This window comes from Hemitrygon akajei, chromosome 5 (genome assembly GCF_048418815.1).
Source record: "Hemitrygon akajei chromosome 5, sHemAka1.3, whole genome shotgun sequence".
Lineage (NCBI taxonomy): Eukaryota > Metazoa > Chordata > Chondrichthyes > Myliobatiformes > Dasyatidae > Hemitrygon > Hemitrygon akajei.
The window spans coordinates 44,324,479-44,352,004 of NC_133128.1; the positions used below are offsets into that span (position 1 = coordinate 44,324,479).

Sequence of the window (27,526 nt, forward strand, 5' to 3'; positions counted from 1 at the left end):
CTCCTGCCTTCTTCCTGTAACCTATCATGTCCTAACTAATCGAGAACCTAGCCATATTCTCCTTAAATACACCCAAGGCCCTGGCCTCCACAGCCACCCATGGCAATGACTCCTACAGATCCACCACCCTTTAGCTAAAGAAAATTCTCCTCACCTCTCTTTTAAATGTACATCCCCTTGTTCGGAGGCTGTACCCACTGGTCCTAGACACCCCCCTTATAGGAAACATCCTGTCCATATCCACTCTGCTAGGTCTTTCAACGTTTGATAGGTTTCAATGAGATTCCCCTCATTTTTATAAATTCCAGTGAGTACAGGCCTAGAGGCATCAAACACTCATCAAATGATAACTCTTTCACTCCTAGAATCATTCTCGTGAATCTCCTCTGAACCCTCTCCAATGTCAGCACAATCCTTCTTAGTCAAGGGCTTAAAACTACTCACAATACTCCAAGTGAGATCTCACTGGTGCCTTATAACGCCTCAGCATTACTCTTTTTATATTATAGTCCTCTTGAAACAAAATGCTACATTGTATCTGCTCTCCTCACCAACTCAACCTGTAAGTTAACTTTTCTGGAATCCTGCAAGAAGACTCCCAAGTCCCTTTGCAGCTCAGATTTTTGAATTTTGTCCCCATTGAAAAAATAATCTACACTTTTAATCCTTCTACCAAAATGTATGACCATACACTTCTGTATTGCATTGGTCTTTTCTTTGCCCAATCTGTCTTAAGTCCTTCTGCAGCCTCTCTGCTTCCTCAAAACTACTTGTCCCCTCACAAATCTTTGAATCATCTGCAAACTTTGCCACAAAGCCATCAATTCTATCATCCAAATCACTGATATACAACATAAAAAGAAACGGTCCTAACACTGACCTCTGCGGAACACTACTAGTCACTGATAGCCAATCAGAAAAGACTCCCTTTATTCCTACCCTTTGTCTCCTGCCAATCATCTAATGCTCTATCCATGCTAGTTGCTTTCTTGTAATACTATATATAGTCTCTAATCGTTTTAAGCAGCCTCAGGTGCGGCACCTTGTCAAAGGCCTTCTGAAAATCCAAATACACAACATCCATCAATTTTTCTTTGTCTATTCTGCTTGCTATTTCCTCAAAAAATTCCAACAGATATGCCAGGCAAGATTTTCCCTTAAGGAAACCATGCTGACTTTATCATGTGCCTCCGCAAAGACCAATCCTTAACAATCAACTCCAACACCTTACCAAACACCAAAGTCAGGACATTTGCAATATTCCAGTCCTCCAGAACCATGCCAGAATCCATTGATTCAAGAAAGATCATTAATAATGTCTCCACAATCTTTTCAGCTACCTCTTTCAGAACCCTGAGGTGTGGTCCATCTGGTCCAGGTGACTTATCTACTTTCAGATCTTTCAGCTTCCCAAACACCTTCTCCCTATTAATAGCAACTACGCTCATTTCCGCCGTTTGAGACTTTCGAACCTTCAGCAAATTTCTAGCGTCTTCCACGGTGACAACTGATGCAAAATACTTATTCAGTTTGTCTGCCATTTCCTTGTCCCCCATTACTACCTCTCCAGAGTAGTCTAATATCTACTTTCGCCTCTCTTTAACTCTTCACATATTTGAAAAAAACGTTGTATTCTCTTTGACATTATTGGCTAATTTAATTTCATATTTCATTTTTTCCCTCCTTATGGCTTCTGTTGTTTTTTTTTAAGTTTCCCAATCCTCTAACTCCCCACCATTTTTTGCTCTATTATACGTCCTCATTTGTTTTTATGTTGGCTTTGGCTTCCCTTGTCAGTCACTGTTATGTCATCCTGTCTTTAGAATATTTCTTCTTCGTTGGGTATATCTATCCTGTGCCTCCCAGGATTCCTCCCAGAAACTTCAGCCCCATTGCTGCCCTGCTGTTATTCCTGCTAGTGTCCTCATCCAATTAACTTTGGCCAGCTCCTCCCTCATGCCTCCATTGTATTGCTTCTCCCTCTCAAATTGCAGAGTGAATTCTTACTTATTATGATCATTGGCTCCCAAGGGTTCCTTTACATTAAGCTTCCTAATCAAATCCAGTTCATTCCATAACACCTAATCCAGAATAGCTGATCCCTTAATGCATTCAACAAGTTCATCTAAAAAGCCATCTTGTAGGCATTCTACAAATTCGCTTTCTTCTAATCTTATTCCATATACTCTGTGCATTCAAATATAACAATTTCAGTCCTGTATTCATCATCCTTTTTGATTTTGTTTCTCATCCCACCGAATGCAATTTTGCCCAGTCCTTCCTGACAATCTCCCTACACACTGCCTCTGCTTATATACCAGCTGCCCCATCCCCTTGCCAAATCAGTGTAAATCCTCCCCATCAATTCCAGCAAACCTGCCTGAAAAGATTTTGGTCCCCCTCAGGTTCTGCTGTAACTCATCCCTTTCATGCTGGTCATACCATCCCCAGAAGACATCCCAATGATCTAGAAATCTGAAGTCCTACCCCCTGCAGCAGTTCCTCAGCCATGCAGTCACCTGCTAAATCATCCTATATTTAACTTCACTGATGTGTGGCACAGACAGCAATCCAGAGATTACTACCCTTGAGATCCTGAATTACCAGCTTTCTACCTTGCTCCCTTAAGACCTTCCCCCTTTTCCTACCTATGTCACTGATGTCAATATGTACCAAGACTTCTGGCTGCTCACCCTCCCCCTTTAAAATGTCATGTACCTGATCCAAGATGTCCTTGACCCTGGCACCCGGGAGGCAACATACCATCTGGCTATCGCACCCACAGAATCACGTGCCTACTACTCTAATTATAGAATCTCCTATCACCACCACAGTCCTCTTCTTCCCTCTTCCCTTCTGAGCCAGACCATCAAATTCAGTGCCAGAGACCCAGTTGCTGCAGCCCCCCTCCCCCCCAGTTGGTTGACAACCACAATAGTATCCAAAATGGTATTCTTATTATTGACACAAAAGAATAATAAAGTATTATTTTAAAACAAAAGGAAACAAAACAAAACAAGCTTACTTTATTTTCAACCCCCCTTTTTTGGAGGTTTTTCTGTTTAATGCACAAGATCTGGAACTTGATCAGTTTACAGATCAATGGCAGTGGAATCTCTTCTCCTTTATCCAGCAATGCCCATGCTGCTTCTGTGATCTGAAGAGTCCAAAAAATACAGTTGAAATAGTAAAACTGAAATGAAGACATGCATTTGCAGAGACAGCTTCTTGACATTTAAGGATGTCCCAAAGTGATGCCCATAAAGCTATAATCTACAATTATGATCATTCCTGTTGTACAGCCATGGCATCATGCAGTTATGGTATGCCAGTGGCTACACTTCATTGGAAGTTTGAGGAGATTTCGTTTATCATCAAAGACTAACAAGAGTTCTGATTGGTTGCATTACTGCCTGGTATGGAGGCTCCAAAACACAGAATTGAAAGAGACCACTGAGGGTTGTAGACTCAGCCAGCTCCATCACACACACAAGCCTTTTCACCAAGGACATCTTCAAAAGGCAGTACCTCATCACCTGGGGCTTGTCCCCTCATCAACGCTACTATCAAAAAATGAGATAATGATAGAGATCTACAAGATTATAAGGCTAGCAGGAAGGAGTTTAAGAATGAAATTAGGAGAGCCAGAAGGGGCCATGAGAAGGCCTTAGCGAGCAGGATTAAGGAAAACCCCAAGGCATTCTACAAGTATATGAAGAGCAAGAGGATAAGACGTGAGAGAATAGGACCAATCAAGTGTGACAGTGGAAAAGTGTGTATGGAACCAGAGGAGATAGCAGAGATACTTGATGAATACTTTGCTTCAATATTCACTACAGAAAATAATCTTGGCGATTGTCGGGATGACTTACAGTGGATTGAAAAGCTTGAGCATATAGACCTCAAGAAAGAGGAGGTGCTGGAGTTTTTGAAAAGCATCAAGTTAGATAAATCTCCGGGAACAGATGAGATATACCCTAGGCTACTGTGGGAGGCAAGGGAGGAGATTGCTGAGCCTCTGGCAATGATCTTTGCATCATCAATGGAAATGGGAGAGGTTCCAGAGGATTGGAGGGTTGCAGATGTTGCTCCCTCATTCAAGAAAGTGAGTAGAGATAGCCAGGAGATGTTAGACCTGTGAGTCTTACTTCAGTGATTGGTAAGTTGATGGAAACAATCCTGACTCAGGATTTATGAACAGTTGGAGAGGCATAATATGATTAGGAATAGTCAGCATGGCTTTGTCAAAGGCAGGTCATGTCTTACGAGCCTGATTGAATTTTTTGAGGATGTGACTAAACACATTGATGAAGGTAGTAGATGTAGTGTATATGGATTTTAGCAAGGCATTTGATAAGATAACCCATGCAAGGCTTATTGAGAAAGTAAGGAGGCATAGGATCCAAGGTGACATTGCTTTGTGGATCCAGAACTGGCTTGCCCACAGAAGGCAAAGAGTAGTTGTAGACTGGTCATATTCTGCATGGAGGCCGGTGACCAGTGGTGTGCTTCAGGGATCTGTTCTCTGACCCCTACTCTTTGTGATTTTTATAAATGACCTGGATGAGGAAGTGGACGGATGGGTTAGTAAATCTGCTGATGACATAAAGGTTGGGGGTGTTGTGGATAGTGTGGAGGGCTGTCAAAGGTTACAGCAGGACAGCGATAGGATGCAAAACTGAGCTTAGAAGTGGCAGATGTAGTTCAACCCAGATAAGTGTGAGGTGGTTCATTTTGGTAGGTCAAATATGATGGCAGAATATAGTATCAATGGCAAGACTCTTGGCTGACTGGAGGATCAGAGGGATCTTAGGGTCTGAGTCCATAGGACACTCAAAGCAGCTGCGCAGATTGACTCTGTAATCAAGAAGGCATATGGTGCATTGGCCTTTATCAACCGTGGGAGTGAGTTTAAGAGCCGAGAGGTAATGTTACAGCTTTATAGGACCCTGGTCAGACCCTTCTTTGAGTACTGTGCTCAGTTCTGGTCACCTCACTACAGGAAGGATGTGGAAATTACAGAAAGGGTACAGAGGCAATTTATAAGGAAGTTGCCTGGATTGGGGAGCATGCCTTATGAGAATAGGTTGAATGAACTCGACCTTCTCTCCTTGGAGTGGCAGAGGATGAGAGGTGACCTAATAGAGGTGTATAAGATGATGAGAGGCATTGATCATGTGGATAGTCAGAAGCTTTTTCCCAGGGCTGAAATGGCTAACACGAGGGAACAGTTTTAAGGTGCTTGGAAGTAAATACAGAGGAGATGTCAGGGAAAAGCTTTTTTTTAATGCAGAGAGCAGTGAGTGCGTGGAATGGGCTGCCAGCGACCGTAGTGGAGGCGGGTACGATAGGGTCATTTAAGAGACTCCTGGATAGGTACATGGAGCTTAGAAAAATAGAGGTAACCTTACATAATTTCTAAGTAAGTACATGTTTGGCACAGCGTTGTGGGCTGAAAGGCCTGTATTATGCTGTAGGTTTTCTATATTTCTATGTTCTATCAGGGAGGAGATCCAGGAACCTAAAGACCTACACACAACGCTTTCCCACTACGATCAGAATTCTGAACAGTTCATCAACCCATGAACACTACTTTGTTATTTCTCTTTTGCACTATTATTTTTATTGTACCTTATACTAATTTTTTATGTCTTGTATTGTATTGTAACAAAGCAACAAATTTCACGACATACAGTATATCACACCGTTCGGAGGTAGTCACACCGAAAAGACAGGAGGTAGGCAAATGGGTGACAGTCAAGAGAGGCAGGGGGAGCAGACAGAGAGAGCAGAGCACCCCTGTGGCCGTTCCCATCAACAATAAGTATACCGTTTTGGATACTGTTGCTGGGGATAACCTACCAGGAACAAGTTGCAGTGGTCCTGTCTCTGGCACTGAGGTTGGACCCTCGACTAGGAAGTGGAGGAGGGAAGAGAAGAGAGCTGTACTGTTAGGGGATTCTATAGTCAGGGGGGCAGATAGGAGATTTTGTGGGGAAGATCAGGAGCCTCGGATGGTATGTTGCCTCCCTGGTGCCGGGGTCCGGGACATCTCAGATCGGGTGCAGGTTATTCTCGAGAGGGAGGGCAAGAATCCAGATGTTGTGGTCCATGTAGGGACCAATGACGTGGGTAGGATGAGTGAGGGGGTCCTGCGTAGTGAGTTCAGGGAGTTAGGTGTGAAGCTGAAGGGCAGGACCTCCAGGGTAACAATCTCAGGATTGCTACCAGAGCCACGTGCGAGTGAGGCAAGGAACAGAAGGATTATACAGATTAATACGTGGCTGAGAGGATGGTGCAGGAGGGAGGGCTTCAGGTTTTTAAATAATTGGGCTTTGTTCCAGGGAAGGTGGGATCTGTTCCGACAGGACGGTTTACACCTGAACTGGAGCAGTACTAACATTCTTGCAGGAAAGTTTGCTAGTGCTGCTTGGGGGGGTTTAAACTAAATTTGCAGGGGGCAGGGATCCAGAATGTGAGAGAGGATAGTGAGATGAAGAATAAAGGACAGGTGGGGACTACACAGTTCCGGAATATTAAGTGTGTAGTAGAGAAAGGTGAGGCGGAACAAGTGATAAGGAGGACACATGTACAGAGGGATGGTCTGACAGAACATGGAGTTAAATGTGCAGAAAGAATAAGTAAATTTAGGAAGGACAACAAAATTCAAGGGGCATATAGCCAGATGGGAGTTCAGGGAGCTGGGTTAAGCACAATAGGCAGTGATTTAAACAGAGAGAGGAGAAATGGGCTAAAAATTCTATATCTGAATGCACGAAGTGTCAGAAATAAGGCGGATGAGCTTGAAGCTCAGGTGCGAATGGGTAACTATGATGTTGTTAGGATAACGGAGACATGGCTGCAGGGAGATCAGACCTGGGAAATGAATGTACAAGGGTATACGTGCTATCATAGGGACAGAAATGTGGGCAGAGGGGGTGGGGTGGCCCTGTTGGTGAGGAATGAGATTCAGTCCTTTGCAAGGGGGGGACATAGGATCAGGAGAAGTAGAGTCTGTGTGGATAGAACTGAGGAACAGTAAGGGCAAAAAGACCCTAATGGGTGTTGTCTACAGGCCCCCAAACAGTAGCATGGATATTGGGTGCAAGCTGAATAGGGAGTTAACGTTGGCATGTGGCAAAGGTAATGTCGCAGTAGTTATGGGGGATTTCAACATGCAGGTGAACTGGGAGAATCAGGTTGGTGCTGGACCCCAGGATAGGGAGTTTGTAGAGTGCCTACGGGATGCATTCTTGGAAGAGCTTGTACGAGAGCCGACCAGGGACAAGGCTATTCTGGATTTAGTCTTGTGTAATGAACAGGATTTAATAAGCAATCTTGAAGTAAAAGAGCCATTAGGAGGTAGTGACCATAATATGATAAGCTTTTATCTGCAATTTGAGAAGGATAAGGGCAGATCGGAGGTGTCAGTGTTGCAGTTGAACAAAGGAGACTATGGAGCCATGAGGGAGGAGCTGGCCAAAGTTAAATAGATGGATATCCTAGCAGAAAAGACAGTGGAACAGCAATGGCAGGTATTCTTGGGAATAATGCACAAGGTGGAAAATCAGTTCATCCCCCGGAGAAGGAAGGATTCAAAGGGAGGAAAGGGGCCACAGTGGTTGACAAAGGAAGTCAGAGATTGCATAGCATTAAAAAAAAGTATGACAGAGCTAAGGTGAGTGGGAAGACAGATGATTGGGAAATTTTTAAGGAACAACAGAACTTAACTAAAAAGGCAATACGGGGAGAAAAAATGAGGTACGAACGCAAGCTAGCCAGGAATATAAAGGAGGATAGCAAAAGCTTTTTTAGGTATGTGAAGAGAAAGAAGATAGTTAGGAACAATGTTGGGCCCTTGAAGAATGAATTGGGTGAAATTGTTATGGGAAACAGAGAAATGGCAGAAGAATTTAATGAGTACTTTAGATCTGTCTTCACTAGGGAAGACACAAGCAATCTCCCAGATGTATGGATGGGCCAAGGACATAGGGTAACAGAGGAAATGAAACAGTTTGACATTAGGAAGGAAACTGATGGGACTGAAGGCTAACAAATCCCCAGGTCCAGATGGTCTGCATCCTAGGGTACTAAAGGAGGTGGCTCTGGAAATTGCGGATGCATTGGTAATCATTTTCCAATGTTCCTTAGATTCAGGATCAGTTCCTGAGGATTGGAAAATGGCTAATGTTATCCCACTTTTTAAGAAAGGAGGGAGGGAGAAAACAGAGAACTATCGTCCTGTCAGCCTAACATCAGTAGTGGGGAAGATGCTAGAGTCCATTATTAAAGATGCAATAGTGGCATATCTAGATAGCAGTGATAGGATTGGGCCGAGCCAGCATGGATTTACCAAGGGCAAATCATGCTTGACTAATCAATTGGAGTTTTTCGAGGATGTAACCAGGAAGTTAGACGGGGCAGATCCAGTGGATGTAGTGTACCTCGATTTTCAGAAGGCATTTGATAAGGTCCCACATAGGAGATTGGTGGGTAAAATCAGAGCTCATGGCTTTGGGGGGAAGATATTGACGTGGATAGAAAACTGGTTGGCAGATAGAAAGCAAAGGGTAGCGGTGAATGGGTGTTTCTCGGAATGGCAGGTGGTGACTAGTGGGGTGCCACAGGGCTCGGTATTGGGACCACAGCTGTTTATGATTTACATCAATGATTTAGATGAAGGCATTGAGAATAACATCAGCAAATTTGCTGATGATACTAAGCTGGGTGGCAGTGTGACGTGATGAGGATGTTAGGAGAATTCAGGGTGACTTGGATAGGCTGAGTGAGTGGGCAGATACTTGGCAGATGACGTTTAATGTGAATAAGTGTGAGGTTATCCACTTTGGGAGTAAGAACAGGAAGGCAGATTATTATCTGAACGGTGTAGAGTTAGGTAAGGGAGAAATACAAAATCTAGGAGTCCTTGTTCATCAGTCACTGAAGGTGAATGAGCAAGTGCAGCAGGCAATGAAGAAGGCTAATGGTTGGCCTTTATTACAAAGGGAATTGAGTACAAGAATAAGGAAATCCTTTTGCATTTGTACAGGGCCCTGGTGAGACCACATCTGGAGTATTGTGTATAGTTTTGGTCTCCAGGGTTAAGGAAGGACATCCTGGCTGTAGAGGAAGTGCAGCGTAGATTCACAAGGTTAATTCCTGGGATGTCCGGACTGTCTTACGCAGAGAGGTTAGAGAGACTGGGCTTGTACACGCTGGAATTAAGGAGATTGAGAGGGGATCTGATTGCAACATTTAAGATTATTAAGGGATTGGAAAGATAGAGGCAGGAAATATGTTCCAGATGCTGGGAGAGTCCAGTACCAGAGGGCATGGTTTGAGAATAAGGGGTAGGTCATTTAGGACAGAGTTAAGGAAAAACTTCTTCTCCCAGAGAGTTGTGAGGGTGTGGAATGCACTGCCTTGGAAGGCAGTGGAGGCCAATTCTCTGGATGCTTTCAAGAAGGAGCTAGATAGTTATCTTATGGATAGGGGAATCAAGGGATATGGGGACAAGGCAGGAACCGGGTATTGATAGTAGATGATCAGCCATGATCTCAGAATGGCGGTACAGGCTCAAAGGGCCGAATGGTATACTTCTGCACCTATTGTCTATTGTCTATCAGTCATAGTAAACTGATTCTGATTCTGACCACAAAGTGAATGCTAGAGTAGTTATAGAAGCTACATGTTGTACAGGCAAAAATGTTAGAAGACGTAAAAGAGACTGCAAATGCTCGATATCTGGATGAACACACACAAAATTCTGAAGAAACTCAGCAGGTCAGGCAGCACTTATGGAGGACAGTGAACAGTCAACATTTCAGGTTGAGACCCTTCATCACGACTGGAAAGGAAGAGAGCAGAACTCAGAATTAAAGAGAAGCTGGGAGGTGATAAGTGGAGAAGGCAAAGGAATCTGCTAGGGAAGGACTAGGTTGGGAGCTACCAGAAGTTTGAAAAAATAATATTCATGATACAAGGTTAGAAAATACCAAGATAGAATATAAGATGTTGCTTCTCCAATATGTATCTGGCTTCAACATGGGTGGAATAGGTTGTGGATAGATGCGTCAGAGTGGAATTAAAATGGCTAACATGGTTGGCCATCAGGAGATTCCAGCCATTGTGGCAGATAAAGGTGCTGAACGAAGTTAACCCACCAATTTCTGGTGAGTCTCACCAGTGTAGAGGAGGCCGCATGGGGAAAATAGGATACAATAAGATTTTCCAAGATGGCGGTGTGACGCAGCTTGCAGCGGCCACTTCAGAACTGATTATCTGTTATTTGTGAAGTGGGGTGCCATGCGCAATCATAATCGATTGAAAACGGATGTGGGAGCATGGAGGAACATCGGGAAATCTCCAGGAAGACCTTCTTCGTTGCTGCTGCTGCTGTGAGGTCCGGGACTCTGCTGGGAAGAACAGGCCCCCAGTCCTTGGAGTCGCATTGCCGATGGCCGTTGGTGGGGCCGTCTTAATACGCTCGGCAGAGGATGGTGCTCGGAGAAGCTGTGCCGGAAGGGATGGCCGTCGGCTCGGAGGTTCGACGGACTCGGAGTCCACTGTGGTCATGTTGCTTTCAGTGTATGCTGCTTCTGCGAGGCTGGGTTCGACGGAGCTTTCATTGTGTGCTGCGTCTGTGAGGCTGAATCGGGCAGCGCCGTGGAAGTCATTAGCGGGGGTATTCCCTTCTGCCACCAGTGTGGGATGGCGAGTCTGTCGGGACCCTGGGGACTTGTGGAAACTGTGTGGTGATTTCTTTTGAACTTATAGTCCTTTAACATCTTTGTACAATTTTTACTGTGCCCATGGTCTGTTTTTTATCAATTATGCTATTGTTTGCACTGTTGTAACTATGTGGTTTTGTGCAGGTCTTGTAGCTTTAGTTTTTGGTCTTGTTTGTCTGGTGGATTTGGAGCTCCTTTCTGGGAAACGCGCTAAGACGGTAGCGTGATATTAATACGCAGCAGCCTCTCCGGACTCTGGATTGGGGATTGTCAAATGTTATGTGGATTTTCTGGTGTAGTCTGTTTTGTCATATGCTTTTGTGATATCATTCTGGAGAAACGTTGTCTCATTTTTTAACTGCATTGCATTTGTGGTTTCTAAATGACAATAAACTGAATCTGAATCTGAACAAATGACACAGATGCATTTGCATGTGAAATGTTGCCAACTATGGGAACACTCCCCAACTCTATCTCTGCTACAATGACAAATGTATTGATGTTGCTTCCTATACCCATGGATGTGCTTGTCAATTTCATCAGCTTTGTCTCCAACTTTCAATGCACCCTCAAATTCATTTGGTCCACCTCCAACATCTGTCTTGATTTTTCTAAATTCTGGTAACTACTCCCTACTGTTACTCCTTCCCTCTTGTTTTTCTGTATCATTATGGCTCTGTCACCTCTTTTCTTTCCTCTCCTCACCCTCACAACCTGCTCATCAACTTCACCTTCCGCCCTCTGGTTCCTCACCTGAGCTTTAATTCCACGGTTTACTGTCCTCTCTTAACAGAATCCTTCTTTTACCCTTTGTTTCCCCCACCTGTCAACTCACAGCTTTTCACATTATTCCCTCCCTCCCCCACCACACTCTCCTGTCTTTCCATTCTCACCTGGATTCACCTGTCATCTGCTCCTCCCCTCCTCTACCATTTTATTCTAGCTTCTGCCGCTTTCCTGTCCAGTCATGATGAAAGGTCTCACTTTGAAACATTGAATGATCATTTTCCTCCATAGATGGATCTTGTGATTGGATTGAAAGTTATTGCCTTTAATTTTCTAAATATTTAAGAAATATTTATCACAACTAATTTGATACTGGATTACAGATTGGTCTGATAAAATGGATTGAATGAAGAGGTCAAGAAAGCAGGTACAAGGTTGGGAAAGTGTCATTGTCTTTGTCTGGATCCTGATCATACCTTTTCAGAGGAAAGACATTATGACATTAAGACCCCTGGGTACTCCAGATGGAATAGAAATGCAAACTGACAAGGAAAGATGTTATCAAATATCTCCCACAAATTTGTTAACTATTTTTATCTGCACATCAAAGTCACATTAATAAATGTTTTATCTTCTCCTCAATGGAGGTGTGACTTACATTTGAATTATTACCGATACAGATGCCATTCTAAAAATATATTTTTAAAAAGGCAGAGGGTACTCAATTTAGAAAATTATAAATGTCAACACTTCTAAGATGTACAATGAAAAAGTCAAAAGAAATATGAATGCCTTCTGTGTTATGCTTGAAGCATTTCAAATAGGTTGTGAGTCTTCAAAAATCTTTGCTCCTGGAACATTCGCCATAATGAGAAGAGCAGCCAAAGACAAAGAAGGACTAAGTGCAAGCAGTCTAACCTTGGACACAGCAGCACTTGTTCCTAATGATTCAATGAAAGTAGGCTTTCTTGCTTAGTGTGCTGTAGAAACTGGTCTGATCAGTCATTAACATATCCACAGAACCAAACCAACTAGTAAGGTCTTATTACCTTTGCACTTAAATCAAAACAAAAATGGCAAAAAAAAAATGCAATTTGCATCACTTCAAATTGTATTTAACTGTTTTTTTTAAATCAAAAGACTGCTGAGGGTTTAATTCAAAATCTGTTGAGAATTTTATATGGAACAGTGATAAAATGTTCTATTCAGCAGCACTTTGCTTTTGAGAAAGGTCAATGCTTTATAAATAATGTTCATAACGAAGAATCACTATACTGCTAATTTAATATCCATAGTTCTCTTCAAGACTGTTTTTTCCTAAATCTATTTCAAAATATTTGAAGTTGCTGATACAGAAATTATTACCTCATAAAACATAGGAAGATCATTTGCCTTCTGTTTCTTTGGGTCTCCAAGTTCAGAGATCTGTAAAAACAGAGCAGTTGCAATGTACTGTTAATCAGAAAATATATTCAATCCTTTTTCAATTCTTCTGTTGTTTACATGCTTTTTTCTCTCTCATATAGAAGATTTATATTATCATGATACTTGAATAAAAAGTAAACAACTTACAAATACCATAATTCTCTGTTTTCAGCAAGAGTACTTCTGAGTTCCAAACTTGGAATAACTTCCCTATTGTAACTCTTTCATTGTCTTACTTTATGATCTGATAAAGCACTTCCAAATTTTGCAAAATCGCAAAAAGTTAGCACCAATTGATGAAAGATTGAGCCAGCTACAGTTCTTTAACAGGGCTCTCCTTTGTTATTATCAAGATGTATATCAGAGAGGAAAGAACCATATTTTAATCCGTTATATTCCCCTCTATAAAGGATTAAAATATGGTCCTTTCCCTCTGACCTAAGCTAATACTAGGCTGCATTGGAGGTCTATCTTTTAAAGACAGGCATTCACTCTGGACAGCTTTCTTCCAATTTTATCTCTTTTTCTGCAAGTGCAGCTCTATTTCAAAATTGTTAATGGAAATAAACAAGGTTTCACTTAAATGGAAATACAACACTACTACTGCTTGCATTGCATTGCCTTGTTATTAATCCGCATTTTAACCAAATAACAATATGAAATAAATTCATAGCATTATAACAGTGTGCACTTGCACATACCTGCTTCATTGTTCCTTTCCAAGAAATTACGCTGAAAAGTTTACGCAGTGGGACATTGATAGCTGCCGACAGAGCATCAAGGAATACCTCATTCTCTAGCTTCTCACCAACTGCAAAATAAATAGTTGGCTTCCACTGGTCCTGTATCACCAAGGAAAACAGTGTTAGAATAAAAAGTCATCAGTTTCTTTCCCCAGTCTGCTTCATACAACCCTCATCCTCTGTACTCTTTCAGGCAAGGTATTATAGGTTAAATGCTATGACTTTTTCCACTTTCATGTTTCTTAAAGTACTGAAGAGTTCCTCACCTTAAGCTTTCACCACAGTCAAGGCATCAGTCCATGACATTTCTGCCACCTCTAGCTTAATTCTACTACCTTACCTTTCAAACTTTAATTCCTTCTGATGGTGTTGCCCACTTTTAACCATTCTTATTATATCCTTTGCATTCCACAGCAGCTTCCAACTCAAGTGAAGGAGAAACCAGATTTAATTGGACAGATTGTCATCAATAGTTTATCTGGGCCCTTTGAGATTATGAATGTGAAAACTCCTACCCATTGGATATCTTGCTTCTCTCGTTTTACTCTATTTATAAGGGAAAGATGTGAACTTTACCTGTTAAGCCAGTTCCTTGGAATCTTCAATATATTATTACCCAGAACCTATGCTACAGCCTAATTCATAATTTTGGTGGATTCCCACCAGAACAGCTGCAGAATAGCACATTTTTCTTGAGGTAGGTTGATCATGTTGCAAAATGTTACAAATACCCATAAATACATTCCTATCAATTGAAAAAAGTAGGTAAATTGAGCCAGAAATCCTTAAATAATGGCATTTTACATAAATTATGAATAGCTGAAGGGAGAACTCACACTGATTTCTTAAATGTTATTTCAGCAATCATCCCAACTCAGAATTCATGATAATGTCAAATCTTCCATTGTTTTAAGGTAATAATTACTTACAAAAGAAACAAAAGGGCAAATATAAAAATAGGACAAAGTATACTTTAAATAACAGAAAATGGAAAGTCAGTGCTGAAATTCCATCCTTTATTTGCAAAAATTGTATAGATCCTAATCATAATTATTTCAGAAGCCATTTAAAGAAGGCAAAGACTCAATAGTTAGAGGAAGAGACAGGAAAATCTGTGTCCACAGAAGAGACAAGAAAATGATGTGTTGCCTCCCAGGTGCCAGGTCAAGGATGTCTCTGAGCGGGTGCAAAATACTCTTGGGTGAACAGACAGAGGTCATCATACATGTTGGTACAAAAGACAGATACAAGGGACGAGGTCCTGCAGAATGAGTATTGAAGGTTAGGTAAGAAGCAGGAGCTTGATGGTTGTGATCCCCATACTACTTTTGGTGCCATGTGCAAGCAAGGGAGGGAAAAGAACACTCAGCTAAATGCATTTATTTCAATGCACGAGGATTAACAGATAAAGCAGATTAACAGATAACAGAAAATGGATCGGCTCTGGGTACTGGATGTCATAGTGATAACAGAAACATGGCTTACAGCAGGAAAGGATTGGCAGCTCAGTGTCCAGAATACAGATGCCACAGGCTTTACAGAGGTATAGATAAGCAAGGAAGGGAGGAGTAACAGTACTTAGAGATGACATCTTTGGACTATCATGAGTGGATCCCTTGAGGATGATAAAAAGATTAAGAATATACTTGAGGGAAATTGGGAGGGCAAAGAAAGGGTATGAGATTAAGGAACATCCCAAGAATTACCACAGCTATACAATAGGTAGATATACAGCTACTGCACTATGTAATGATGGGATGTGTATAAACAGTATATGCAAAACAAGCTTTTCAGTGTATTTCAGTACATGTGACAATACTAGACCAATTCAATTCCAGTATATTAAACATATAAAAGTAGCAAGGGAGAAAGTAGGTCCTCTTAAAGATGTGCAGGACCACTTATGTCCTGAGCTACAGTAAATGGCTGGGATTTTTAAATGACTATTTCTCCTAGTGTCCCCTGAGGGCCGGTCCAAGGGCATCCTCGGACTTTGTAGGAGACTAGAGAACAAATTATGTAGACCCTTGTGAAGTTTATCATAGTTGGTTTATCATGGCCACTTTTAAAGTTCCTGAAAACTGGAAGACAGTTAATGTTGTTTCATTATTTAAGGAAGGTAGCAAATAGAAGTAAGGAAACTACAGGCCAGAGAGCCTGACATCAGTGTTCGGCAAGTTACTGGAGTATATTCTGAGGGACAGAATCTACCAATATTTGGATAGACAATCAACAGCATGGCTTTGTGTGTGGGAAGTTGTGTTTGACAATCTTAAGAGTTTTTTGAAGAAGTAACCAAAAGGGTAGATAAAGGTAGGGTAGATAAAGGTAGGGTAGATAAAGGTAGGGCAGTGGTTGTTGCCTATTTGGACCTTAGTAAGGGCTTCAACAAGGTCCTGCAGCAAGGCAGCTGGACACATGGAATCCAGGATTTTTAAATTACAGATGTTGTTTTTCCCATTTACGTTTAAAGGAGGGAAGTAAAATCACTCAGGACAATATTGCAAAAATGTGGTGATACCCATAATAAAAACTGTTTTGAAAGTGTGTCATTTGGAAAAAATTTTCATTAGTTAATGAAATTAAAGGTTTAATCTTAAACTCACCTCTTCAATCTGAGCTGCTAACAGTCCTACATCCCATCCTTTGGAGTCCAGCTGTTGTTTCTTTGCTGATTTAGGAGACTTTTCTTTCTTTGGATGCATCTTTTGTTTTTTCTGGTTTGTTTTGCTCACTCAGTTACTTTTCTGGTAATATGGATCTGCTGAAATATGAAACAGGAATAACAAAATCTACATTTAGCAATATACAGTCATGATGCCTCTTTATAAAATGCTTTTCCCAACATTGTAGCATCCCTGAGATTGCCCATTGGAAAAACATTTTTTCTCTTGCTCACATCTGGCTCTCAATTAGCAAAAGCCAAGTGATCAAGTATGTGATTTGGATGATGCTGTACACCCCTAGAGTTCTCTGCAAAGACTAACACCGCACCATGATACCTTAGAAACAGAATCAAAATAAATGTTTGCTTTAGAAACAATTACTGTAGAGATCAGCATATCCAAGCAGCTATGTCTTTTAGCAGAATAAGAATACTTCCCTTGTTCTGAGAATGCAAAAGGCGATCAGAATGTAAAGTTTTATTCAGTAATTTTATTGAATGGTACAAGTACATTTTATATTGGTCTTGACAGAATTTTGAAAGTTGACAAAATGACAAAAATATCCAGATAAATATTCAAATACTGTTCTCCTACGCATAACAATATTTGAAATAGAAGATAATTTCTTAATCATTCCAACAGTTGAGTCATTTTTGTGAATATTCTGCCCTTTCATTTTTCTTTTACTAAACAGTAAGAACCTACAGACTGCTTTAATCAGTAATAAAAGATCAATAAGGAAAGAAATAGAGTATGAGACAAAGCTACCTAGAAATCTAAAAACAGATGTGTGAGTTTCCACTGGTATTTTAAAAAGAATTAACGAAGCAACAGTGGTCCTTCAAAGGTAGTCTGAGAATATGAGGAAATAACACGTGAATTAAATGATATTTATTTTTACAACTCATTGTACTGGCTTAAGGCAACATTACAGAAGCTGTTGTAAATTGGAAACTGGAAGCACGGAAGAGAAAGGAAGAAAAATACAATGAACACAGAAGTGATAACATGTAAAGTCCATATCGTAGTATCATCTTAGTATCTCAAAAGTGGCCAGTGAGATAGTTGAAGCTTTAGCTTTAATTTTCTAAAATTCCCTAGATTTGAGGAATATTGCATTAAACTGGAAAATATTGAATACAACTCCTATATTCAAAACGATGAATGACATGGAAATCAAGAAACTTCAGACAAGTTTGCTTAACAAAAATATTGTTAATGACATTTTATCAGGGAACTAAAAAATTCAATATATTTCATAATGGTTTTATGAAAGCATAATGACCAATTTATTAGTGGTTTTTGAAGAAGGAACATATGCTATATTTAGAGGGTAATGCTATTTTTAAAAGTCCCTAAGATTTTTGATAAGGTACCAAATGAAAGGCTACTGGAGAAAAGTGCCTAATGCTCTAGGACACAATGTCTTTGGAAGATGTTTAGGAGGAGGAAAGAAAATCTGCTCCCGAATAACAAATTGTGGAGGTACACACATGCCCTATCTTGTTGATAAGATATAATAAGTAGTGTGGAACAGGATGGTGGTGCCAAAGCCTCAAATTCTACAATTAATATAAGTAGCTTAAAGGAAAGGACTTATATGGTTGCTAAATTTGTAGATAACACACGTTTGTAGGTAAGTAATTTTACGGATCCATGTCAATTTACACTCAGTGGCCACTTTATTAGGTACACCCGCTTGTTAATGCAAATATTTAACAAGACAATTGAAGCAGCAACTCAATCTGCTAGACATGGTCAAGAGGTTCAGTTGCTGTTCAGACCAAATATTAGAATGGGGAAGAAATGTGAACTAAATGACTTTGACCTTGGAATAATTGTTGGTGCCTGTCACACCTCTCTATCAAGTGCGGGTAAGCGTGCCCGAAGAAGGTCACCCATTGAAAAAAAACAATTGATATGCCGCATCAGCACATTAGTGCAAGGGGTTTTATCTAGTGCCAAGTGAAAAAAATGCAAAAGCTGTCCAAAGGTTGTAAAGATAAAGTATTTACTAATAGACAAATGAAAACAAACATATACAAAAATTTACAAATATACCAAGGCTTTTTCCACAACACACTTTGTCTTTAACTTTCCAGTATAACTATTTACCAAATCCAACCTCCACACATCTCTAGCAAAGCCAGACTGAGAACTTAAATCTGCCTCCTCTTGGCCTAGAAAGAACTGGAAATTCTTCTGTTGGTCGGGGGGGGGGGGTGTAATCACATGATCAGGCTGTAATAATTATTTCAGATGCAGAATTAGAACATTTTAAACAGGGATTCCAACATCCTAAAGTTTTATTCCACAACAAGTGCCTTAGTTAAACCCATAGATCAGTGCCCACATGTTCAGATGAATATAAAAGAATAATGCCTCCCCACCAGCGGTGTTGCCTCCATAAGGTGTAGGACACCTGCCCCCACTAACCTAGGCATTTATTTTAGAACACCCCAAACTGTCCCTCAGGCCTTTTGGGGCCGTTCTGCTGTTTACAAACCAATGTAATGGTGTGCATGAAAATCAATGAAACCGTTTGGAATGCCTGTGTCTAGAATCTTTATTTTTATGAGTTATAAACCAGTAGAGCATGTTAACTGAAGCAATTGTTTAGATGCTAATGATTGCTTTACATTTGGAATGTGTAAATGGTGAACTCCAACATACTGCAGAACAGGAGGGTAAAGTGTGTGAACTACTGGGAAAACTAGACCAGGACAGAACAAGGAGAAGTGACTAACCTGGCAAAGGGGCAAGGCTAGTGGAAGAATTAGCACTGCCAACCTGTTCTGTCACAGTGCCAGACCGGGTGGTTTGGCTATCTCAGAAAATGCTGATCTCCTGGTATTTCCACACACAAGTCTCTAAAGTTTACAGAAAATGGTGCAAGAAACAACAACAAAAAATCCAGTGAGCAGCATTCTACCATTTGTCATGTATTCAGTCACCTTATTTTTTCTTAAAAGCAATAGCTTACTTTCAGGATTGAATTTCAATTGCTCCTCTTGTTTCTTTTTAGCCTCAACTGCACTGGCAAATTTAATAAAAAATTAGAAGTCATATTAATGGAACCTGGCCTCATTATTAAACTATATTGCATTTGGAGTTCTAAATACGTAATGACAGCACTATCAGATTATTTTAATAAAGTTAGAGATTTGATCCAGAGTCCCAGGCGTTACAATAATGAAGTAACTATCTAGATTTCTGCAGTTAATTGGTGATTTTTAATATTTTATGTCAATATCTTGAAAAAAGGTAGTTAGGTGTTCTGCCAATTAGTGAAATCGTAACTTATCTGTGGCCTAAAATCATTTTTTTTAAAAGGGGATGCTCATTCTTCTAAAAAGACCCTAAACATGAACTCTGTTTCTCTCTGAGTATTTCCAGCACCTGCAGGTTTTTGATTACACAAAACCACTTACCTGCTTGACTCCTTTATTAATAATGCAATTCTATAAAATTCATTTAAATTTAACATCTGGCATAAATTACATGAAATTCCAACTTCTATCACTTCATGGTAAATGTTTCCTCATTAATGTTTTCCTCATATTAAAAGGCCTAGGCTTAATTTTTAGGTTATAAATTCTAGACTCCACAGCCAGTGCATATAGAGACACTCAGATTTCTTTAATGCCATCAAGACTTTAATAAAATCACTTCTACAGTATTGTGGAAAAGTATGAGACATCCTAGCTATATATACGTGCCTAAGACTTTTACATAGTACTGTATGTCAACTTTAATTCCACAAAATATATTCCTGGTTTATATTGCTTCTATGTGTAATTTACCTCTCAGAGTCCAGGTATCATTCTAATAATTCAATATTACATCTCTCTGCCACCCCAGGCTAAAATATGATTTCATAAGCATGGTAGCCAAAATTGCTCATTATGTACTAGGTGAGGTTGAATGGGGTTTTGTAAAGTCGCAATGTAAGCTCTTCCTCTTGAACTTTAAAATGTAAACAAGTAATGCTGGAAATGCTCAGTGATTAAATGGTATCTCTCGAAAGACCATGGGCTGAAATATTAACAATTTCTCTCTGCTCACATACTGGCAAGCTTGCTAATAATTTCAACAATTTTCCTATTAGAACATGGAGCATTACAGATTCTTCAGCCCATATCTGTGCCAACCGTGATATCAATGTAATTTGCACATCTGTCACAGTCCCGACAGTTTATTCCTCATGTTCTCCTAATTCCCTTTTCCCCGTGTTCTCCTGGGCTTTCAAATTGCAGTGCACCCGATTCTCATCCAACTGGCAGCATAAATACCCTGGCTTTGCTTCCACTCATCGCCAGATCGTTGTTTCAGCCAGTGTGGCAGTTCACCTTCCTGGCCGCTTACAATTGTGTATTCTACATTTTGTTTCAGTGTTGTTGTTTTCCTGTGTTAATTCTGTCTCTCCGTGTCAAGAGAAGCATTGCCTGCCGCCTGCCTTTCCGTTCATCCTCCTCTTTGCCGTTCAGCTCCAGCCACGCTCACGCCCTCGTCTGCATCCCAACTCTACCTCCATGCCGTGCCCTGCGTTGGGGTTCAGCCATTCTCTGCAACAGAACGATCTGGCCTCCATGGACCCAGCAGACACAAACACCATCCAACAAGCCCTCGCCAGCCAGGGTTCCCTACTGGGACAACACAACCAACTCCTCCAGGAGGACAGGGAGAACCTCGGTTCCCTGTCTGCACACATCACACAGATTGGGAACCAGGTGGACAGAGTCTCCACTCCTATCACTCAGCCCACACCCAGAAGCCAGCCCAGACAGCCTGTAGCGGTAACCCCCCCCCCCCCCACCCCCGAGCTTTACCAACACCCATACCTCCTAGGGAGCCTCACGTACTGGAGCCGGAATACTATGCCGGAGACCTGGGGAAGTGCCGGGGTTTCCTCCTTCAGTGCTCCCTGGTTTTGAGCAGCAGCCATCAACCTACTCCACAGATAAGTCCAAAGTTGCTTATGTCATGGGGTTGCTAAGAGGGAACGCATTAGCATGGGCCACCGCAATTTGGGACAACCAACTGGATATCTGCTCCTCTTTCGCTAGTTTCATTGTGGAGATGAGAAACGTCTTTGATCACCCCATCCGAGGTAAAGACGCTGTCAAGCGTCCACTCTTTCTCTGTCAGGGCTCCCGCAGTGTTGTTGAATATTCAGTGGAGTTCCGGACGTTAGCAGCCGACTCAGGGTGGAACAATGAGTTACTCCAGGGAGTTTTTTGGATTGGACTCAGTGACCTGGTGAAGGACGAGTTGGAGGCAAGAGATGACACCGACAGACTCCCTAGCCACCAGGTTGGATAATCACCTCCGGGAACACCATGGAGAGAGAACTGGTCGTCCGCCACCTTTGGCCACCTCTCAGCACTCATTACCGCCTCCCGCCAGAACAAGCCCCTCTCCTCCTTCTGCACCCCCAGTTGCTCCCAGCCCTGCCGCTTCTACTGCCCCAGGACAGGAACCCATGCAGCTGGGATGGAACCACCTTTCACCCACTGAATGTCTCCGGAGAATGAGAACAGGTGAGTGTTTATATTGCGGCCTGTCCGGTCACTTCCATGCCACCCATCCCCTACGGCCAAAAAGGGAGGGGGGCTCACCAGTAGCAGTGGGGACCCTGGAGAGCCTTCCCTTTCGTCACGCAACCCTGGATGCAGCTTCAAGCCACTCCTATATCAAAATCATCAGTTCTTGCCTCTGCTAGTGCTAGTGGTCTCCAGCGCAGAGGGAAATTTCCTGGATAAAACCCTAGCCCTCCAAGCCAGTATTTCTTGTGAACCTCTGAATACCCACCCCAGACGCCACTATGCTAGACGGTAGACTCCTGGCCCGTGTCACGCACTGCACGGAACCCCTGCTTCTCCTTCTCTCTGGAAACCATCGGGAACAGATACAGTTCAATCCAATCTCCTCTCCTCGGACCCCTTTAATTCTTGGCCACCCATGGCTAAGCCGTCATAATCCCTACATCAACTGGTCCATCAGGAAGATAATCAGCTGGAGTTCATTCTGCTATTCCTCTTGCCTGCAGTCAGCCCTTCCTCTAGTGGAGGTCACTGCTACCTCATCCGCCTCTGAGCCCCAACTTGTCCACCATTCCCGTAGAATATCAGGATCTTGGAGAGGTGTTTGGCAAGCAACAGGCCCTTCCTCTGCCTCCACATCACCCTTACGACTGCGCGATTGACCTTCTCCCCGGAGCCTCATTACCCACCAGTCAGCTGTATAGCCTGTCCCGTCCAGAAAGAGAACTTATGGAGACGTACATAAATGATTCCCTTGTGGCTGGTCTCAGCCGACCCTCATCTTCCCTCGTAGGTGCCGGTTTCTTCTTTGTGGTGAAAAAAGATGGCTCGCTATGCCTATGCATCGACTACCGTGACCTGAACAACATTACCATAAAAAAATAAGTATCCCCTGCCCCCGATCAACTCAGCGTTCGAACCCCTTCACGGAGCCACTGTATTCACCAAATTGGACTTGCTGGACGCCCATCACCTGGTCAGGATACGGGAAGGAGATGAATGGAAGACAGCCTTCAATGCCCCCCTCAGCCATTTTGAATACTTGGTGATGCCCTTTGGCTTGACAAACACTCCCGTGGTGTTCTAGGCTCTGGTCAACAACATCCTTAGGGACTTTATCAACCGATCTGTCTTCCTTTATCTGGATGATATCTTAATCTTCTCCCGTAACCTCGAGGAGCACATCCTCCATGTCTGCCAGGTTCTTCAGACACTCTTGGAGAACAAACTATTTGTTAAGGCTGAGAAGTGCAAATTCCATCAGTTTCCTGGGGTGCATCATTGAGAGCGGGCAGGTGAGGACAGATCCCAAAAAGATCCGGGCGGTGGCAGAGTGGCCAAAACCCACGTTGCTTAAACAACTCCAGCGATTTCTGGGATTCACTAATTTCTACCGTCGCTTCATTAGGGACTATAGCCGGGTGGCAGCGTCCCTTACCCAGCTCACCTCTCCTGTGACGCCCTTCCACTGGACTCCTGAAGCAGACTCCTCAGCCTTCTCAGAGTTTAAGAGGTGTTTCACTTCCTCTCCTATCCTGGTCTGGCCTGACCCATCTCGCCAGTTCATAGTGGAGGTGGATGCCTCCGACACTGGGGTGGACACGGTCCTCCCTCAACACTCCGTCCCGAACCAAAAGCTCCATCCCTGCGCCTTCTTCTCTCGCCATCTTTCCCCTGCTGAACATAACTACAACGTTGGGAACCGTGAGTTGCTGGCCGTCAAACTCACCTTGGAGAAGTGGAGGCACTGGCTAGAGGGAGCAGAACACCCATTCATTGATTGGATGGACGTAAGAACCTGGCATACATTCAGACAGCTGAACGCCTTAACTCCCACCAAGCCCATTGGGCACTGTTCTTTGGCCGCTTCAACTTCACCCTCACCTGCCGTCCTGGTTTCAGGAACATGAAGCCTGATGCTCTCTCTCACCAGTACGTCCCCGAAGAGGGCCCTTCTAATCCAGATACCATCCTTTCACCATCTTGTGTCGTGGCTGCCCTCGCCTGGGAAATCAAGGGTGTAGTTAGAGAGGCCCAACGGACTCAACCTGACCCAGGCAATGGCCCCTCCAATCGTCTCTTTGTGCCTGAATCTGTCCAGTCTCAGGTTCTTCAGTGGGGCATACATCCTGATTCGTCTGCCATCTGGGAATCAGTCGCACCGTATCCCTTTTGAAGCGACATTTCTGGTGGCCCTCCATTGATGCTGACACTCACTCCTTCGTCTCCGCCTGTACTGTGTGCACCCACAGAAAAGCCTCCCACCGGCCACAGGCTGGGCTGCTTCGTCCCCTATCTATCCCTGCCCACCCTTGGTCCCACATGGCTCTCGATTTCATCACTGGTCTCCCACCTTCACATGGTAACACAGCTATTCTCACTGTTGTGGACCATTTTTCCAAAGCCGTGCACTTCATAGCCCTTCCCAAACTCCCTACAGCCCGTGAAATTGCTGACATCCAACACGTCTTCCGCCTGCATGGAATCCCCTCCGACATCATTTCTGACCAGGACCCCCAATTCATCTCCCAAGTCTGGAAATCCTTTTGTCAAGCCCTCGAAGTTTCAGTGAGTCTGTGTTCCGGTTTCCATCCACAGACTAACGGTCAGACTGAGTGAGCCAATCAGGACCTGCGAGCAGCACCGCGCTGCATTTCCGCCAGTAACCCATTGTCCTGGAGCACACATCTCACCTGGATTGAGTATGCCCACAACTCCCTGAACAGTGCCGCCACCAGTATGTCCCCTTTCGAATGTTCCCTAGGCTACCAAACCCCTCTGTTTCCTGCCCATGGAGACGACATCGCCGTGCCTTCAGTTCAGGCCCATCTCTGCAGATGCCGCAAAGTCTGGAAGAATGCTCGCTTGGCCCTGCTCCGCTCCGCTGACCGTAACCGGAGTATCGCCGATCCATCGGATTCCATCTCCCAACTATCTGCCTGGTCAGAAGATTTGGCTCTCTTCAAGAGACATCCTCCTCAAAACCTAATCCAAGAAACTCACCCCTCATTACATCGGACCATTCGAAATAGAGAGCATCATCAAACCCCTGGTGGTCAAAGTCAAACTACCAAGATCCATGTGCATTCATCCCACGTTCTACGGCTCCCAACTAAAACCTGTGTCTGTCAGCCCTTTGTGCCCTCCTGCCGAACCCCCTCCACCCGCCCGGGTCATCGACAACCACCCGGCTTACACCGTCTGGCGAATACTGGATGTGCGCTGCCGAGGCAGGAACACACTTGGATCTCCCGCTCCTTCATCTTAGACCATTTCCTCATTCGAGACTTCCATGGCGACAATTCGGACAACCCTGGTGGTTCGCCTGGAGGCTCCTGTTGAGGAGGGGGTACTGTCACAGTCCCGACCGTTTATTCCTCATGTTCTCCTAATTCCCTTTTTCCCGTGTTCTCCCGGGCTTTCTGATTGCCACACACCTGATTCTCATCCAATCTGCAGCATAAGTCCCCCGGCTTTGCTTCCACTCATCACCAGATCGTTGTTTCAGCCAATGTGGTAGTTCACCTTCCTGGCCACTTACAATTGTGTATTCTAAGTTTTGTTTCAGCCTTGTTTTCCTGTGTTAACTCTGTCTCTCCGTGTCAAGAGAAGCATTGCCTGCTGCCTGCCTTTCCGTTCATCCTCCTGTTTGCCGTTCAGCTCCAGCCACGCTCACGCCTTCGCCCTCATCTGCATCCCAACTCTACCTCCATGCCAGTGTCCTGCGCTTGGATTCACCCGTTCTCCACAACAACATCTCCCTGGCTTGAAGTCTGTAACTAGTGGTGTTCCAAAGGGATTTATACTGGGAACCCTGCTGTTTATAATCTGTATAAATAATTTCAATGGATACGTCAATGGGTGGATTGTAGGCTTGTAGACCGATTGGTGGCATTGTAGCTAGGGTTGAAGATTGCCAAAGAATACAAAGATAGAGATTTATAAAGATTAGCTTTGTTTGTCACATGTACATCAAAACATGCAGTGAAATGCATTATCTGTGTCATTGTTTGTGATGTGCAGGGGCAGTCCACAAGTGTCACCACACTTCCTGCACCAACATAGCATGCCCACAACTTATTAACCCTAACCTGTATGTCTTTGGAATGTGGGAGGAAACTGGAGCACAGTCACAGGGAGAATGTACAAACTCCTTGCAGGTATGGCAGAGTAATGACAGATGGAGTATAATCTGGCCGTGTATGAGGTGTTGCACTTTAGGAGATCAAATATAAAGGGATAGTGTACTAATAATGACAAGACACTTAATAGAGGAATACTATGATCACTGAAAACAGCTGCATGGGCTGCGTAGACAGATTGCACAGCACTGGAACTTCAGCTCCAATATGAGTCCACAATGCAGCATAGTTTCCCGAGGCACAGCCTTAACAGAAGTGAAAAGTTGTTCTTCAACTTAAAATCAACATGCCTGAGGTACTACTCACTTCATTGCTTAATAGTTCTCATATCTTCTGGCCTGGAAGCAAAAGATTAAGCTAATGCTGTGAATCGTAGTAGCTTATGTGATTGCACTCTTTACCATTCTATCCTGAAGTTTTATCCTGAAGTAGTACCGCATTTATTGCCACCAATTTAAATAGTGATGGGCCTTCTGGAATTCATGTGGTGTTGCTATATTATGATGATTTATTCGATTTCAACTCAGTGAGAGAAAATAAATTTTACGTCCAACGTGATCATGTGTGACTCCTGGTGACATGCAACTGCTGCACTTGAATTTCTGAAGGAGAGGGCAGACCGTGTGGAAACAGTTGTGCCTGTTGCAGCAAGCTCTGGCCAACCAAGAAAGAAAACCAAAATAATTCAAAAATTTTTAAATCACCTACCCTGCTGAACAGCTGAAGATACAAGTCAGAGTGGATATTTTAAATTTAAATTCCCCTCTGCCATCTTGTAAACTCCATACACCTGTAATGTATCAACAATCCTAATAGTCATGATTGTTATGGTGCAAATAACAAATGTTTTAAATACTGTGATTTCATCCCAAGGAAACATAAAGACACACATTTGAAGCTTGGGATCAGTACTGACAGATAGGTGGATTAGTAGAGGCTATCAAAGACAGACAGCACCATTACCCTCTCCAACCTTTGCACTACTAAGTGCAATAATGTGTGGGAATAGTGCAATAATGTGTGGGAATAGTGCAGGAAAAACTCTAGAATTCCTCAAAAAGACATGATTGCATTTTCTTTATTCATTCATTGGATATGTATATTACGCAAGATCACAATTCATTTCCAATTCCTAATTACTCTTGCACTAAGTGGCTTGCAAGGCTATCTAATGTCTCAGGTTGGTCTGGGCAAGGGTGAGATTTAATTCTCTAAATGATCAGCAGTGACATAATTGGGTTAAATTAACCTTATCCAACATTTATCGCTTTTCTGTCAGAAGATCTTAATATTTTGCTTCTGGGTTTTTAATGCCAATATTGATAGATGCTTCTTAATTTCAGAATATATTTATTCTATTTAAATTTCCCAGCAGCCACAAAGGGATTTGAACTTGCCTCCACCAATCTCAATCCAGTATGGTGACATACCAACAGTACCTCATTATTTTGCTCTCTTTCTGCACTACTTTTTTATATTTCTGGTCGCCTCACTACAGGAAAGATGTGGATGCCATAGAAAAGGTGGAGAGGAGATTAATAAAGATGTTGC

General features: G+C 42.8%; 1 protein-coding gene across 4 annotated transcripts in view; it reads right to left on the reverse strand.

The window, feature by feature from the left end:
• spag17 (sperm associated antigen 17) overlaps positions 1–27,526 on the reverse strand; it is a 319,678-nt gene that overhangs the window by 284,298 nt on the left and 7,854 nt on the right. For all 4 annotated transcript variants that reach the window (XM_073045385.1, XM_073045386.1, XM_073045384.1 and 1 more), the window contains exons 3-6: positions 16,231–16,388; positions 13,583–13,723; positions 12,822–12,881; positions 3,026–3,157 (exon numbers count right to left, since the gene is read on the reverse strand). In XM_073045385.1, coding sequence (XP_072901486.1) covers positions 3,026–3,157; positions 12,822–12,881; positions 13,583–13,723; positions 16,231–16,329 — 432 coding nt within the window. In that variant the 5' untranslated portion in view covers positions 16,330–16,388. The remainder of the gene's footprint in view (positions 1–3,025; positions 3,158–12,821; positions 12,882–13,582; positions 13,724–16,230; positions 16,389–27,526) is intronic.